Source organism: Ixodes scapularis, unplaced genomic scaffold (assembly GCF_016920785.2).
Source record: "Ixodes scapularis isolate PalLabHiFi unplaced genomic scaffold, ASM1692078v2 PGA_scaffold7__128_contigs__length_106722199, whole genome shotgun sequence".
Taxonomy (NCBI): domain Eukaryota; kingdom Metazoa; phylum Arthropoda; class Arachnida; order Ixodida; family Ixodidae; genus Ixodes; species Ixodes scapularis.
Window position 1 is genome coordinate 101,667,276 of NW_024609882.1, and position 14,983 is coordinate 101,682,258.

At 42.8% G+C, this 14,983-nt stretch overlaps 1 protein-coding gene across 1 annotated transcript in view; it reads right to left on the bottom strand.

Moving 5' to 3' along the window:
* Nucleotides 1–11,706: 11,706 nt before the first annotated feature.
* The window catches only part of LOC8028246 (clotting factor G beta subunit), a 29,035-nt gene continuing 25,758 nt past the window's right edge, over nt 11,707–14,983 (bottom strand). Inside the window, exon 5 of the mRNA XM_002410705.5 lies at nt 11,707–12,030. Coding sequence (XP_002410750.5) covers nt 11,875–12,030 — 156 coding nt within the window. The 3' untranslated portion in view covers nt 11,707–11,874. The remainder of the gene's footprint in view (nt 12,031–14,983) is intronic.

Below are 14,983 nucleotides of genomic sequence, written 5' to 3' on the forward strand. Positions count from 1 at the left end.
AATCTATTCCAACATACTTATCTCGATATTTTATTAAATGAAGTCACGAGAAACCAGACGCTATATTGTTTGAGTCTGATCCAATTCGCACTAGTATAAAGCTAGATATTCCACATGAGGCTGAAGGACTGGTTGTGGGTTTTAAACAACAGGAAGGTCCTGGTCCCTGTGGCAGTAGTATAAAGCTAGATATTCCACATGATACAGGAAGGTACCGGTCTCTGTAGCATTTACGCCTTTTTTTTTTTAACAAGACAGGTATACTTGTATTGGAGTGGGCGTTCATGTCATTCTTTGACATAATACTGAGACTTTTCGCCTTCTAGTTGCTTCAACTGTGACACACAAACATTTCATTCAGCTTTCGAAGGTAGTGTACCTTCGTAGAGTTCAAGCCTCACCTAGCGATCTAGTAGGAACTTAGAGACTTCTTGAAACCTCGCCGACCACAACCTTGCTTCAAAGCGTCGATATTAATGCAAGAACAGTCTCTCTAGTTGTTTCTCATGTAGTATTGGAAGACTTATGCTCTCATCGCTTTCCTTCAAGACTTATTGTAAGCTCTGTCAAAATTGAACCTTTCTAGGGAAATCGCGAAGATGATTTCTTCGAGTTCAAGCATTTCAACAAAAGGACAAGTATTCTTGATGTAGGAGGGGTACAAACTAGAAAGGGTAAAATATTTTGAACTTTTAAAAAATATATACATCAAAACATATGTAAAAATTATCCACCTACTCAATACGTTTGATGTACCCTTTTGAAAAGGAGCCTATTCAAAAGGGCAGTTTTTTTTTGTTTCTTCGTGTATTGCATTACAGACCAATTTTTGAAAAGGAGGAACGCAGCAACGTCCTCTTTTAACAGCCAATGTAATGTTACTTCTGTCTTTAAAACTATTTGAAGAAAGCAAAAAAAATTGTTTAGAGTGCCAATTTTTTTAGACAAACTAAGATCGGAAAATTATTCATGTTGTTTAACACTTGAGACTGCGGTGCAGTTAATAAAACAAAATAATTTTAGTCGAGGCAACAGACGGCATGATTATCTACCACCAGCTCGCCTTCCCACTTACAGTCTTTTTACGGAAAATTAAGTTCGCATCATAATAAAGGAGTTCCAACCCTGCCCTCTCTTTTTAGATACTTTTGCACGCGGTATTCCGGGGTGAATTTTCGTTTGAATTTATTTTGTTTGTTCGGGAGGAAATAAGTAGGCAGATTCTCAGAACAGTGCATTATATTGTGAATACCGCTCCAAAAAACTGGGAGGGTCGAAATTTGGTTGTATTCTTTGTTTTATCTAAAATTAAACAAATTAACGTCTCGGATAGCTTCGGATATTTCCATTGCAGAAACAATTTATATGTGTTGCTTGAAACAAACTCGCAGATTTTACTACAGCAAGTAAACAGTTCAAGGTTTAACATCGAGTATTTTTGAACTTCACTGTCTGGAATGGCACCTCAAGAATGCACCACGAAGTTTTCTTCAACAGCTCAAGATGAAACCAACAATTTGGTTATCACACTTGTTTGAAAGAAATACAGGTCTGCGGAACAAGATTTTTCCTCTTCTGGTGCTTTGTAACCACTAAAACGAAATGAGGTAAAACGAAATGAGGTAAATAAGGTAAGTCTTTGTCGTTTACTGAAAGAAATCTGCCTGTTGCGTAGCGCAGTGCCCGCATCGAATCGAAAGCCCCTTGCCATGCGGTCTGAGGTGGTATTCTCTACGCTACGACACCCCTGGCACGTTATACGGGTATGCCGCCGATTTCTGCATGGTTTCCAATTTGTCAGAAAGTTTGCTAAACACATCAACAAATATCGCTGAAATAGTATGCCAAAATATTAGGTCAGAATAATTTTTCTCGAAATATTGAATTTACAATTTTGGTCCTCATCATCTTTTATTTCAATCAGAAAGTATCCACTGGCAAAAAAAAAACGTGACTCCAGTGGAAGGTAGGGGTTTACTCTTTCAACTGTTGAATTTGTTCGCAACTAATTCTAAGCAGTTTTATGGTGTTAAATTAATGCTTTTTGCATTCATTTCACGTATTTTGACAAACTTTTCTTAGACCTGCGATATATCTGTATAGGTTCAGCAATTCAATGTACTCTGCCAATTCAAATATAGTACTTGTTTTGCTGCAACCTATCTGGTTACTACATTAAAAAAACACCTGGGACCTGCTTCTTGGCAATGTCAAAATGTGAAAATCTTTATCCTTGCAACAAAAATACCGTAATACCTGAGCGTTGCCCCATACACTGATGTACTTTGACAGCACAGTCTGCGAAACGACACAGGTATTTTAGGGCGGCTAAAAACAAGTTTTGTATGCAAACGGATCTTGGCATGGGAGCTTCATATTCAAAGTTGTTTGCACTTACAATAGAGAAGGTAGTCGTAAATAAGTAATAGGTCACCTTTGAACACTGAAAAACGAGCCTCCTAGTATTCATAGGTTCTGCAAATATCCATCTTAGAAAAAAATTATACACATGCACCTTAGATGCTGTAGATTTTGTGACACAATATTGCACAATATTTGTGCAGCATGTTAGTATTTCCGCTGTACCACCACAAGGATACCAAAGAGACTGCTACAAGGACACTATCTGAAACCACACACACACACACACAGACACACACACTGATGCACCCACTTCAGAGTTCAGCTGCTTTTGCATGAGAACGAAGCCCAAGCACCTAGCTGGCCGGACAAGAATTAATTTATTTAGCCTGGATCTTTTAGCTTCTTTTCTTTTTTTTTTAAATGTTGCATTGGCACCCACAATATTGTTGTCATCTTGCAACCAAGGTTTCTCAGTTGATTGTTTTCACCATGCAATCCAACACATGCTGCAGCTCGAACTCACAATGGGTTCATCATCACAGGCGTCAAGCATACCCTCCCTTGGACCGAATTCGCTTCTTGACATCCGTGACGGTTGGCAGCGAGTGTCTTTGATTGCAGAGTTTCAGCTGTCTGTTTCTTTTATTTGGCATTCTTGGCATTTATGCAAACATTCATCTTGCTGCAAAAACGTCACAAAAAAAAAAAAAAAAAAAAAAAAAACGCCTGTGCGTTTTTTTTTTGACAACAACACGTGTTTCAAAATGCGCTCACTCGTATGATAATTTTCAGAGGCGTCGAAGTCGGAAGTCTCCTTTTTGGCGAGTAGTTCTATTATGAGATATATAAAGTCGGCGCTGGCTGGGAATCACCAATAGAACAACGTAGTCGTGTTTTGTAGCATTTACACCAGGAAAAACAAGCCCTTCTATAACGAGCTTCATTGCGAGAGCATAATCTTCCTGTGCGAGCAAACCGTAGCCAACTTGTTTCGTGCTGTGGATGCGGCACCGCATTTTCCCCTCTCAGGTTTTTCGAGGTGGTGTAGACTGCACCACTGGACACAAAGCGCAGGGCCGGGAAAGTGCGTCTTATTTGTTACAGCGCAGGGCAACATTGTAGGTGTACCATGTTGCAGATAAGGCGTCCAGTATCCGCTCGCTTGCTAGCTGTAGTGATCGTTGACAGCGTGCTCCTCAGCAGTATTTTGCTTTCACCTTCGTAAATGTGCCTTGTAGACACGTGATATTAGAAGCAAGCGGGTTGCCTATACATTTCGAAGCAATCTTCTAAGCTGTCAGTTTTCAGCTTGTCCCATGGAGGCCATACAGCTGCCCGAGTTCATCGAAGCAGTATCCGGGATGTAGAAGGAAATAGAACGAAAAAGGGGGAAATCATATTAATTAAAAAAAAAGGTAATGTAATTGGAAATGTATATCAAAATAACAGAAATAGAAAAGTATGCTCTCCTTTAAAGTGCAGCTGAATTGGTTCCGTATTTTGAGAGAAACACTGGCATTGTTTCGATCTAATATTTTGAATCACGAACATCCAAATTATTTTTGAATTCGATGTGCCAATTGCGCTATAATAATAATAATAATGCTTATTGCACGAGAACATAAAACCAGGTAGGGACAATAATAATATTTATTAATGATAATAATATTAATAATAAATTTATTGCTACCAGCAAAGAAAATTTTGGTATTGCGGATGCATCAAAGCCAACAGGTTGCTTGTGCGACGCCATCCTCCAATAAAAAAGCGATATGTAGCATGTGTAGTTACGAAAAATAAAATAATATAAAACAGACAAAAAAAAGAGAAATGTAAACATAATTCCATGAAGTTAGTCACTTAGTTATAACGTGAAGATTTTGCACGACAAGATATTATGCACAGACTAAAACGGAAATCAAGAGCAATGTCAAAGCAAAATGAAATACCACAAGACTGGAAAATATGCGGAAAAAAAATTCACTGAAGGTGTCTTCTGTTAAAATGTCGTACAAACAGCAGAATATTCATTAATGTTCCAGAAAGGCGGGCGCTTAAAAGTGCCACACATTACTAAGCAAAATGAGACTACAATATAAATAAACAGGATAGAGACCGAAACGAATAGTTCCCTATAAAAACGAAATACCTCTAAGTATCTTTTTAATTTTGCCCAAGGATGTTTGGTTTAGAAGTTCAGATGATAAGTAAGAAAACATATATGGCACATAAAACGCACGCGTACTTTCGCCATAACGAGAGCGGGAAAGAGATTTGTGAAATCAGGATTCCAAAGTGCCGCTATACTACTGAATGTACATAAAGGGTTAGGAAGTTGGGTAGTTACAAATATTCGAAAAAATTAGCGCTGTCAGGTATTTTAAGTTTATAAGAGATACTTTTCAAGGTTGCTTTCAGGATGCAGTCCACCTTGGTTTTCCAATAGCCAAAAGAATGGCTGAAAACGGTGATGGAGTATAGCGAAGGACGCTATATGCAAGCGAATGGGCAATCATTCTTGGAAGAGATACAGGAAAAAATATTTTGCAGTATATATTAGGCAACTAAGGCTTCTCAGTTTTTTTACAAATGTATGTAAAATGAACATTCCATTTCAGACCGACATCAAAATATATGCTTAGATACTTCACACTATATGTGTACTCAACTGGGATGGAGTCGCATTGATGGCAGGAAGAAGAGTGCAGAACTAACGTAATCTTGAGAGTGGCTGTTTTCGGTGGATTATAAAAGCATACTAATTTTGACTTTTTAACATTTTTATCAAGGTTGTTTTTTGAACCAGTCCATAATTGCTATTGCTTGAGATTGCAACTGGCTGATGGGATTGGCATAGTTGATGTGTTGGGTCATAATTACTGTGTCGTCCGCGTATTGGTAGAGCTTACATCCCGGTACCATGGTGGCGATGTCACTGACAAAATATTAATAATAACTGTCACGAAATTGTCAAAATTGTAAAAAAATGAAAAATAATAATAATATTAATATTAGTAATTAATAACAATAACGATAACATAGAGCTACCTGGTGTGTGCTGGGATTTCTTTGGGAGCCTGAAGGGGCTCCAGCTAAATGGCTCTGCTGTATGGGTAAATAGGCTGGTCATTGAAACATATTCCGACTTCCGTGCACTCCAAACTACAGCTCAAAAACGCGCCAGAGTAGGTCTTACTAGGGAGTTGTAGCGGATCATTTCTGCGCTCCGATTAAGAGACGCAGAAGCGACTAGATGTATCTCTGTTTTTTGTGTTTTTTTTTCCTTTTTTTTATATTTACGTTGATGTACTGGTTGCAATCATGATAATCTATCACTTGCATACCTTGCTAAAATTATTGCAAATTGAACTAATAAATCAAGTCATTTTTATTTAGTTATGAGCCTACAAGGGGTAGCGCCAGCATTTGAATATGTTGCTTCCAAGCCACAAGCAAATCACTCCCAAGTAGTGATAGGACGAATCACCAAAGATTCGGATTCGGACAGATTCGGAAATTTCCAAACTTCCCGCGACGAATCTTCGGCAGATGCGGAGATTCGCCAGATCCGTCGCTGGTTCCAGACGGCAGCGTGAACCTTGTCGTAAACCTCGTGAATGCGGTCAAACGTGTTTTTTTTTTTTTGTTTTGTTTTTTTTAGGTATTGCTACTGCATATGACCAAATTTCGTCTTGTTTATTTCAACGTATGGTATGTACTGTTCTGTCATTCTAAACCCTGGCACGCACCCAGGTCCAGCTGAGCTGATCGGTGTGGATTACATAGGCCTAACAAATGCACGGTCTCGTTTTGTGTGCGGTTTCGCTTTGATCGGTAAATTGTAGCGAAATGCTATGTATCATACATAATGTGGCGCAACGCACAATAAATATATTTAGGCAAACAAATGATTCGTCCCCTTCTCTAGAGGTGCGTATGTAGGCGCGAGAGCGAGATGATTGTTGCTCGTCGCAACTTCGACCGCGTACCAAAACCGGTGGTGAAGAAAAACGTCGCACTGTCGTTTCTTCATTCTCGGCAGCAAGTTTTGTGTACGTGAACTTTATGTGATGAAAAAGAAACGCAACACAGGGGTGTCCAACGCAACTTTATACATTAGGAAACAAAGACTAACTAAATCGGATATCCTTAACCAGAAAGGTACAAATGCAATACAATAGTCTGTAATAGTACGGCGCAAGGAGTTTCAGATTGTTTCCCGTGCACCGAAAACAATACCTCAGTGGAGACACGTGTAAGATAATTGAATCGAACATATTCACTCGTGTGGTGTGTGCCATTATGACCGTAATTATGGGCACGAAATCTGTCTGTAACGAACGTCACGTACGGCATCGCTCACTTACGGCGATGAAAACATGCGTTTGTATTTCCACGTGCACCAAGCATGCCTATTTTGGTCGTAATCCAGAACCGAAACCAATTTTCCCGCGATGTCTGGTTGCCGTTCTCGACAAACATCCAAAATAATATAAACTAAACGGAACATTGCATTTATTACTATTATATTATATTACAATTTTACTTTGTGCAGTTTGTAGAAGTTAGTGAATTTAATATCACGAAAAATTTAAACACTCATCAACGTGAACTGGCAATCATGGCAACGCCCCGAATCTTTCCGAACTTTTTCCGAATCGCTTGAGATTCCGCTGCTCTTCCGAATCTTTCCGAATCTTCAGATTCGGCTCCGAATCTCGATTCGGATAAAGATTCGTCCCATCACTACTCCCAAGTATGCCTTCAGTGAAAAGTAAAAACAAGAAAAGAACTCACGATTATAAAAATTGAAAAGTTCTCACCCTGCCATGCCGTCAAAGTCAATCGCTGTGGTCCATGCTCCCGTAGTCAACTTTTCAAAAACTCAAATATGGACACTTTCACATCCGCTGTATCCCAACTGTACTATCAGTTTTCCGCCAAAGCGCGGATGTACAACATTTGTACGGAATGACAGCACCGACAATCGAAAGCAACGTTCGCACAAGGCGTGACCACTATAGCGCGACGGTTGTGTGTTGTGTTCTTGTATCCCAAAATGTGCTCGATCTCACTCGAGAGTTAAACTAGCCGAATGCAGCTAACGGAGTTTTCGGTTGGGCCGATAGGAGCGCCGCGTCGCTGGCTTCTCTCTCGTACGTCCATCCAAAGAGCAGATTCGTTGGTCTACCCAGGCAACTCACACCAGACTGTTATGCTTATATTCGCCGCTGTGGTTTTGAGCACTGGCGTCGTGTATATGATCCTTGCGACCTAAACCGAAGCACTCTGGGCTCTTCCGACCAACCATCAGTAAGGGCGAGGGCAAACGACAGTTTTTCTTTTTTATGGTTGCGTTGCGTTCGTCATTCAAAGCTTTCAAACCCTTCCGGGCATGTTAAAATCAAAAGTGCAGATTTTACGGCATTACGGAGTACAGCAGTACAGAGCTGCGCGGCTGCGCGCAGGTAATGATTATAGAGACGTCTTTACAGGGTGATTCAAGCACAGGCCACGCTCTTAATCGACCCCAAAATTCGGTTTCTTAACCTATCGCGCTACGACTTTGTGCAGCGTTGCCCACAGATGGTGCATTTTTTTTTTTGTAAAATTTACAAAGAGCGAGCTTACCTGAGGAAAAAGTAAAGAAAGAAAAAGGCTTAGCTCCTATGGAAACGCAGCGATGCCACAGGTCTTCAAGCAACATGACGCCGTTTCGCACGGGAGACAAGAGATGGCGCGAGCGGTCGCGACGCCAACTGCCGCCAACGAACGAGCATACGACGCCGAGAGCCGGCGCCTTTAGCAGACAAGGAACTGCAGTTCTTTGTTGTTACCGTGCCTGTTTTTGTTTCTGCGACTGTCGCCGCCAGCGGAACGCGCGCTGCTTTTGAGTCGAAAAGATTGTCTGCTAAAGACGCCGGCTCTCGGCGCCGTATGCTCATTCGTTGGCGGCGTTCGTTGCGCCATCTCTTGTCTCCCGTGCGAAACGGTGCCGTGTTGTTTGAAGACCGGTGGCGTCGCTGCGTTTCCATAGGAGCTAAGCCTTTTTTTTTCTTTACTTTTTTCTCAGGCAAGTTCGCTCGTTGCAAAATTTACAAAAAACAAATGCACCATCTGTGGGCAACGCTGCACAAAGTCGTAGCGCGTATGGTTAAGAAACCGAAGTTTGCGGTTGATTTAAAGAACCTGGCCTCTTCTTGAATCACCCTGCAGTTTGACAGAGATTCTGCCGAGTGTGTTGCGTGCCTCATGACGGCGTATTACGGAGACTACTGCGGGGAGAAGTGGTGAGCCTTTATATCAAACGTTTTTTTTTTGTCAGCATTCGAAACTAGAAGCTTTGAAATATGTAATCTTTCTCAACATTTCTATTACAGCATCGAAATGGATTAGGTATGCAAATCGCCAGGACTTTGGAAGCCTGCCGACGAGCAAACTTTGCCAACGTCGTTTGTGCAGCGAGCACTTCGGCGCTACAGTGTTGGCAAGCTGTAGGAAGATTCGTTTGCGGAAAAACGCGTGCCCCACCGTTCTTGTGACGAATCCGTTGCTGTAAGGACTTGTTCCTCCAGGTGAGTTGCTGTTAGAGCAATCTTCAGTTAATTTGACAGCTTCGTGTTTATATATTAGGATAGAGTACCGAAAAGCACCTACGGACAGATATATAGTCACTCCAAAACATTAGTTGTTTTTTTTCTTCTTTGCGGTGTCAATTAGCGAGTTTGTTTGTTTATCGTTTATTCTCAAGCAGCTCGCCTGTAACCCTGCATTAATCAACTTAAAATTCAAGCCTTTTGCTTTATTTCGGAGTTGATTTGTTTGTCTGGCTATTTAGCATTTTTGTTTGTAGGAATTTCTTATAGAGTCATTTAGATAATAAGTGCTGTTCTGATAGTTTGAACATTAATGTAATTAATTTAGTTTTACATATTTGACAGCGTTTACTGCCTACTAGTTCTTGGTTCCCCTTGGAGGGCGTTGGACTATCATCTGAGTTTGTAAATACGTGCTTGAAATACCGCAACTCATTTGAATGGTGTTCAATAAAAAATACATTTCAACGAACGTCATGTTGCTGTTTTATTGCACTTGTAATATCACGCGAAGCGCGGTTGTGAAGTATAGCGCGCGCGACTCATATGTAAAAGCTTGGTCTGCTGGGCAAGTTGGTAGTGGACATTCATATTAGAAATAGCGCAAAAGAGACGGGACAAAAAGACGAAGAAGCACACAGGACAAACGCTAACTGGCAACTGAACTTTATTGAAAGCTTCCAACTTTGCTATCGCCATGCACGTGCTTAGTCTCATTCAACAGACAGGGCGTAGCGCCAAATCCGCACAATCAGACCGCCCACCGCCTGTTCCAAAAAGTCAGCAAAACAGCTACATCACCCCGCCCTGTCTGTTGAATGCGCTACGCCCTGTCTGTTGAATGAGACTAAGCACGTGCATGGCGATAGCAAAGTTGGAAGCTTTCAATAAAGTTTGGTTGCCAGTTAGCGTTTGTCCTGTGTGCTTCTTCGTCTTTTTGTCCCGTCTCTTTTGCGCTATTTTTAATATGAATGACGACTCATATGCTCGACCGGTGCCGTGCTGGCCGCTCGGAGCGGCCAGCACGGCACCGGTGGAGCATATGAGAAAACAATCGAGCAAACAAACCGAAAAAAGAAAAAAAATAAAGGAGGGGGGAGGGGGGACGGGGAGGAGGAGGAGGCAAGGAGTGCGCACGGAGTACGCAAACGACAGTGGTGGCACCATCTTGCCGTCTTTCGAGATCGAGCAACTTTCGTCTCACACCATACGTATGTTCGCCTTTCTGCCACTGGTGCCTTGTGGCGCTAGTTTCTCCTTACCACGGTGGAGGCTGGAGCTGCACTCGGCTGGTCAAACTCCACCCCTCGGCGTCGAAAAACCTACTCGCGTTAGAGTTATTCTCGATGATTCATGTAGCCTCATTGCCACGTGACCCAACCCGCAGGAGTAGCTGAAAAAAGCCGTCGAAAAAAGGAACGTGACGGACAACCAATGGGGATAAAAAAGGGAAAAAACGCGACGCCTCTTTTTTTTTCTTTAATCTTTTGTTTTTTGTTTGCGCCGCGTCAAGTGTAGAGGGAGAGGAAAAGTAAAAAAGCACGAGCATTGCAAAGATGCCAACTGTCAAGGAAAGCCTTGCGAAGAGACGCACTACCAGATCAGCCTACTTACGCAGACGCTCCTTGAAGAGAAAAAGGGAAGCGCTACGGCTGTAGATCTAGGTGCTCATGGTCTCAGTCGCCTAACATAAACATGGATATCGACAAAGGCTGAAATTGGTAAAGGTTAATGTATCAACAAATAGAATTTTGCTTGTTTTCTTCAGCTGTCCTTCCATCACGGCATTCAAATTCGTTTGTTACCATTTCATGGGATGGATAAAAGTGTATGATCTAATTAAATATGGTAATTCGAAAAATACAAATGTAACGTAAATGTCATGATACGTTACATTTTGTAAAAAGTAACAGAAACGAGTTCCTTTCTCACAGATAGAACGTGTAACGGTGACGCGTTCAAAACATCAGAAGGAACGAGGAAGAAGTTTACGTTCCTCTTTTTGAGGAACGTGTACAACACTAGTTCCGAATTACGAGCATGGGAATAACTTAGACTAATCTTCGGGTTTTTGCGTATTCAAATCATTGCATATACGGGGAACTAAAGATGTCTGAACGTGTTCCAAGATGCTAGCCCTTTTTTTCACTGTGAACATGGTACGTGCTAATGTTTCAAATGCCTAAATACACTTATATTTTAATTTTCTTTGCAAGTCAGTCTGAAACAGTTTACAGTGTTTTAGATTTGAGAAAGCGAATTTAAAAGCACTGCGAGAACCAAAAGTATGCAGGTGCCTTTAGTTCGTCCCCTAGTTCTTTTACGATCCCAGCAACCTAATGGTTTCCATGATACCAGGACTAGCCATGACCGCGTAACTCTCTCTTTCAAGCGATCGACGTCAATCAAGTGGACTGGTTGTTCTGGCAAGCTCGTTAAATTGTCATGCCGGAAGCAGAACAGGTCGACCAACTGTTTATTTTGTTATGTAAGTGTTGTTTTTTCCCCGGAGTTTCAAACCTTTTGGAGTGTGCAGTCATAATTGTACTATCAGAAAAAAATGAGACCTTGAACGCCGGAACGCGTGACCTTCTGTACATGGTGCACTACTTAGCGGCTGATAAAACTGCCGAGTGGAGAGGGGGCTGCGACGGTGTCTGCTTTCTCGTATGCGCGCACCCTCGCAGCCCCCGTTTCCACAGTTTTATCGGCTCCGGATGGCCCAGCATGCATCGAAGGCCACGCGTTTCGGGTGTTCACGTTTTATTTCGAGCTCAAAGTATATGTCCGCTTTATCAAAGTACAATATTGATATAAAGTTCAGGATATTGGCTGCCATTCTGAATGAAGCTCGGTGAAACTCCTCATCTCAGAGTTGCTGCTCCTGGAAGGACCAGCGATCGCAGCGGGAGGCTCAGTTCCTGTTCTCTTCGATCCAGGACAGGAAAGTGGTGACCCTGGTGAAGACCTCCGGAAAGCGACCGTCGCACCCGATGCCGAAGTTCACCACGCCCACCACGGACCAGCGTAGGTCGGCTCCAAGCGCCAGCAGAGGGCTGCCGGAGTCGCCCTGCGAGAGATGGCGGAAATCAGTAAAATAGTCGTAACATCGCTCGCGGGAGCAAAATACAAATAGTCCTTCTTCCTGGCTGCTTTCATACATGTAATAGGATCCTTCGCACGTCCCACTGCTAATGCGATGACATTTCGGACCCTGTGCATGCTGCACTGCAGACGGCAGTCGATGTTGCGACGTCATGTGACCTCGCATGACTGTGGCACATGCTATGGCGATATCGGACACTGCGTCATACGACGTCTACTCACAGATTCGTGGGACCTCACGTCATTGGACGTTAGGACGTGATGTTTGAAAAGTCACGGTTATGTGGCGCCATGCAACGTAACGTCACACTACATTGAAGTTTCAGGTGACGTTACGTCCTGTAACGCGCTGCCTTGTGGCGCGACAGTGCGTCAATTATGAACCGATTCGCGTTTTCCCGCGACATTTGGCTGTCGAGGTTCTTTCAAACGGACGGACACGATCTCATGACCTTAGAAACGCTGCCTCCTACCAGCACGCCAATCAATGAACAAAAAGTAGAAAAAACGAGTGTACGTCAATTTTTTTAGTAGCTTATCTCGATTTATCTTTTCACGCGCTGCTCATACTTTATAGGTTGCGAACCAACTCACACATGGCTCACTATTTAATTTTTTTCCGTTGAGTTATCAAATTTACAAATGACGCCGGTCGCGTAAGCTTCAGCAGGCGACTTTCTGCTGGCAACATTGAACAATCTCTGCTTTTTACTGCTCATGTAAGTCAGCTGTGCGAGTGCGGAAAGGCGACCCTAAAAGCCGCTTACGCCTTTCCGACTAGCTAGTGATCGGGAATTCTTTTCCAAAGCGTTAACGTCCAAATTTCCTCTGCGATGTTTAGCAATATGTGAGTCCGAGGTGGGCGGCACAATGAAATGCCAGAAAAGTCTGCACTTATTTTACTTTTTTACCCTTTGCTTTTGCATTTCGAGGCGGGGGCGGGGGACGCTTTGTGGTAGCAGTTTAATTTTATTTCATTTCACTTCAGTGACCTGAAGGGCGTCCGAAGAACGCATTACGTTATTAGGGGAGATTCAAAAGAAGTTACAGGGGTTAAAAAAAATAAAGATAGCAGAACTCGGAAAAGTGAAATGTGATCACAGATACACCCAATGTTGTCAATCAAAGCGAAACGAAGCAAGATTAAGATATGGTGCTAACCACGTGAAAGTGCTATAACGCGAGCCATGCCACGGATAAACCAGTGTCACATGAAACATTATCGCCTGCGCTCGGAATACTTCCCAGCCACGAGCTGCGAAAGGCGTGCCCTTCAGCAGTTGTAATTAGACAGTTTTAGTATAGCGTTGCTGGATCTTACGTACGCAATACGCAATAGTATAGCGTAGGCTAAAAATGACCTGCTCGGACCGAATTTAGTTGTGCGTTACGTTTTGGAGTAAACACCGCGCATGATCTTGGTTAAATTTGCTAGAGCCGTAGAATTCCGCGTGCTTATAGCGCAACCATGCTCCTGGAAAGAAATAGTGAAAAAGAAAAAGTGTCCAATCATTTTATTTAAGATAAAACCAAGCTACAACTGCCTCGTCAAGCGCTCCTTTCTGCGAGGTACAGAGGCTACGAGTACGAGTGCGTAGCCAAATTCGATCACGGAGCCTCCGTCAGTCGTCCCGTGGAAACGGCACCTTTTATCAATGCTATCGCGGAATGAAATTCATGACCCTGATGTCCAGTGCATAACGAGAACTTCGGCGATTTCTTTTAGAGTCGTTCGTCCGTCGGCGATGAACTATGGGAACAGGCTTAGCGTTGAGCAGATCGCAGCGTCGATGCACACTGCGAGCGGCGAACATTTCCACTGTGCACTCCTTCATCTGCAGGGCGATCTGATTCGAACGCGGTAGGTCCCCAAAAAAATCGCCGAGCTGAACACCACGCAATTTCACGTAACACAGAACTTCGAAAACACCACGTCGCCCTTGCTGCTCCAGTCGAGACAACCGCCATCTTGAACCTGGCGCTCTCGTTGGGTCCGAGATCTCTCGAGAGCGTCCCGCAAGGCCCACTAGCCAGCAACGCAAAATCCCCAGCGTTGCGTGCGTACGCAATACGCTAGCCCTTTTATTGCGTTCTGCGCATGCGCACTCACGACCCGCAATCTCCTTGCGTACGCAAAGCTATAGCGTGCGGTTCACTAAAACTGTCTATTGTTTGGAGAGTAGCAATCGCAGAATCGAGCCCGCTGTGTACCACGACCATTTCCGTCCAAAGTGGAGCGCTAATCAAATGGGACAAAAGACCTTATTCTATCACTAGTCGGCATGCGCAGTCGTATTTTTTTTGCTCATTGGCTTCAGCGGACATTCTTATTTTATACACACTTCAGTAGGGTGGTCTAACCAGTCAGCGTCGGCCAGCGGGAGCCGCAAGGGCCATCCAGTCATGACTACAGTCGGCGTTCCGATCATGCTGCAACGCCGGTCTGTCGAAGGCGAGAATTGAATAGCCTAATTATACGGAGTTCTAGTTTGCTTTTAGAAAAGCTTTTTTTTATATATTGCTCCTTGTTCCTTGTATCACTGAATTTTAGAGAACAGGTGCTGATCTCCGATATAGTTATGTTTTGAAAATGCATGTTTGGCAAATGGTTTGCTTGCCATTTGATCTCGCAATGCTGAAAACATCTCCATTTTATTCTGTCGCAAACAAATCTTAAAGAGGCCCGAAAAGATAATAAGACTAAATACGTGTGTAGAATCTTCTTAAGGGAGGTACATTTGATGGAGGATATGCAAGGAAAAATAATTAAAAAATAAAATCTGACATACCAAGATATCTACATTATACTCCTTTTTCCCATTTGCGCTTATGGCTGGGCGATTGAACGAGGTCTATTCTACTCAGGCATTTAAAAAAAAAAAAAAAGCATATGGGTTCGAATTTTCCTTCGGGTAACG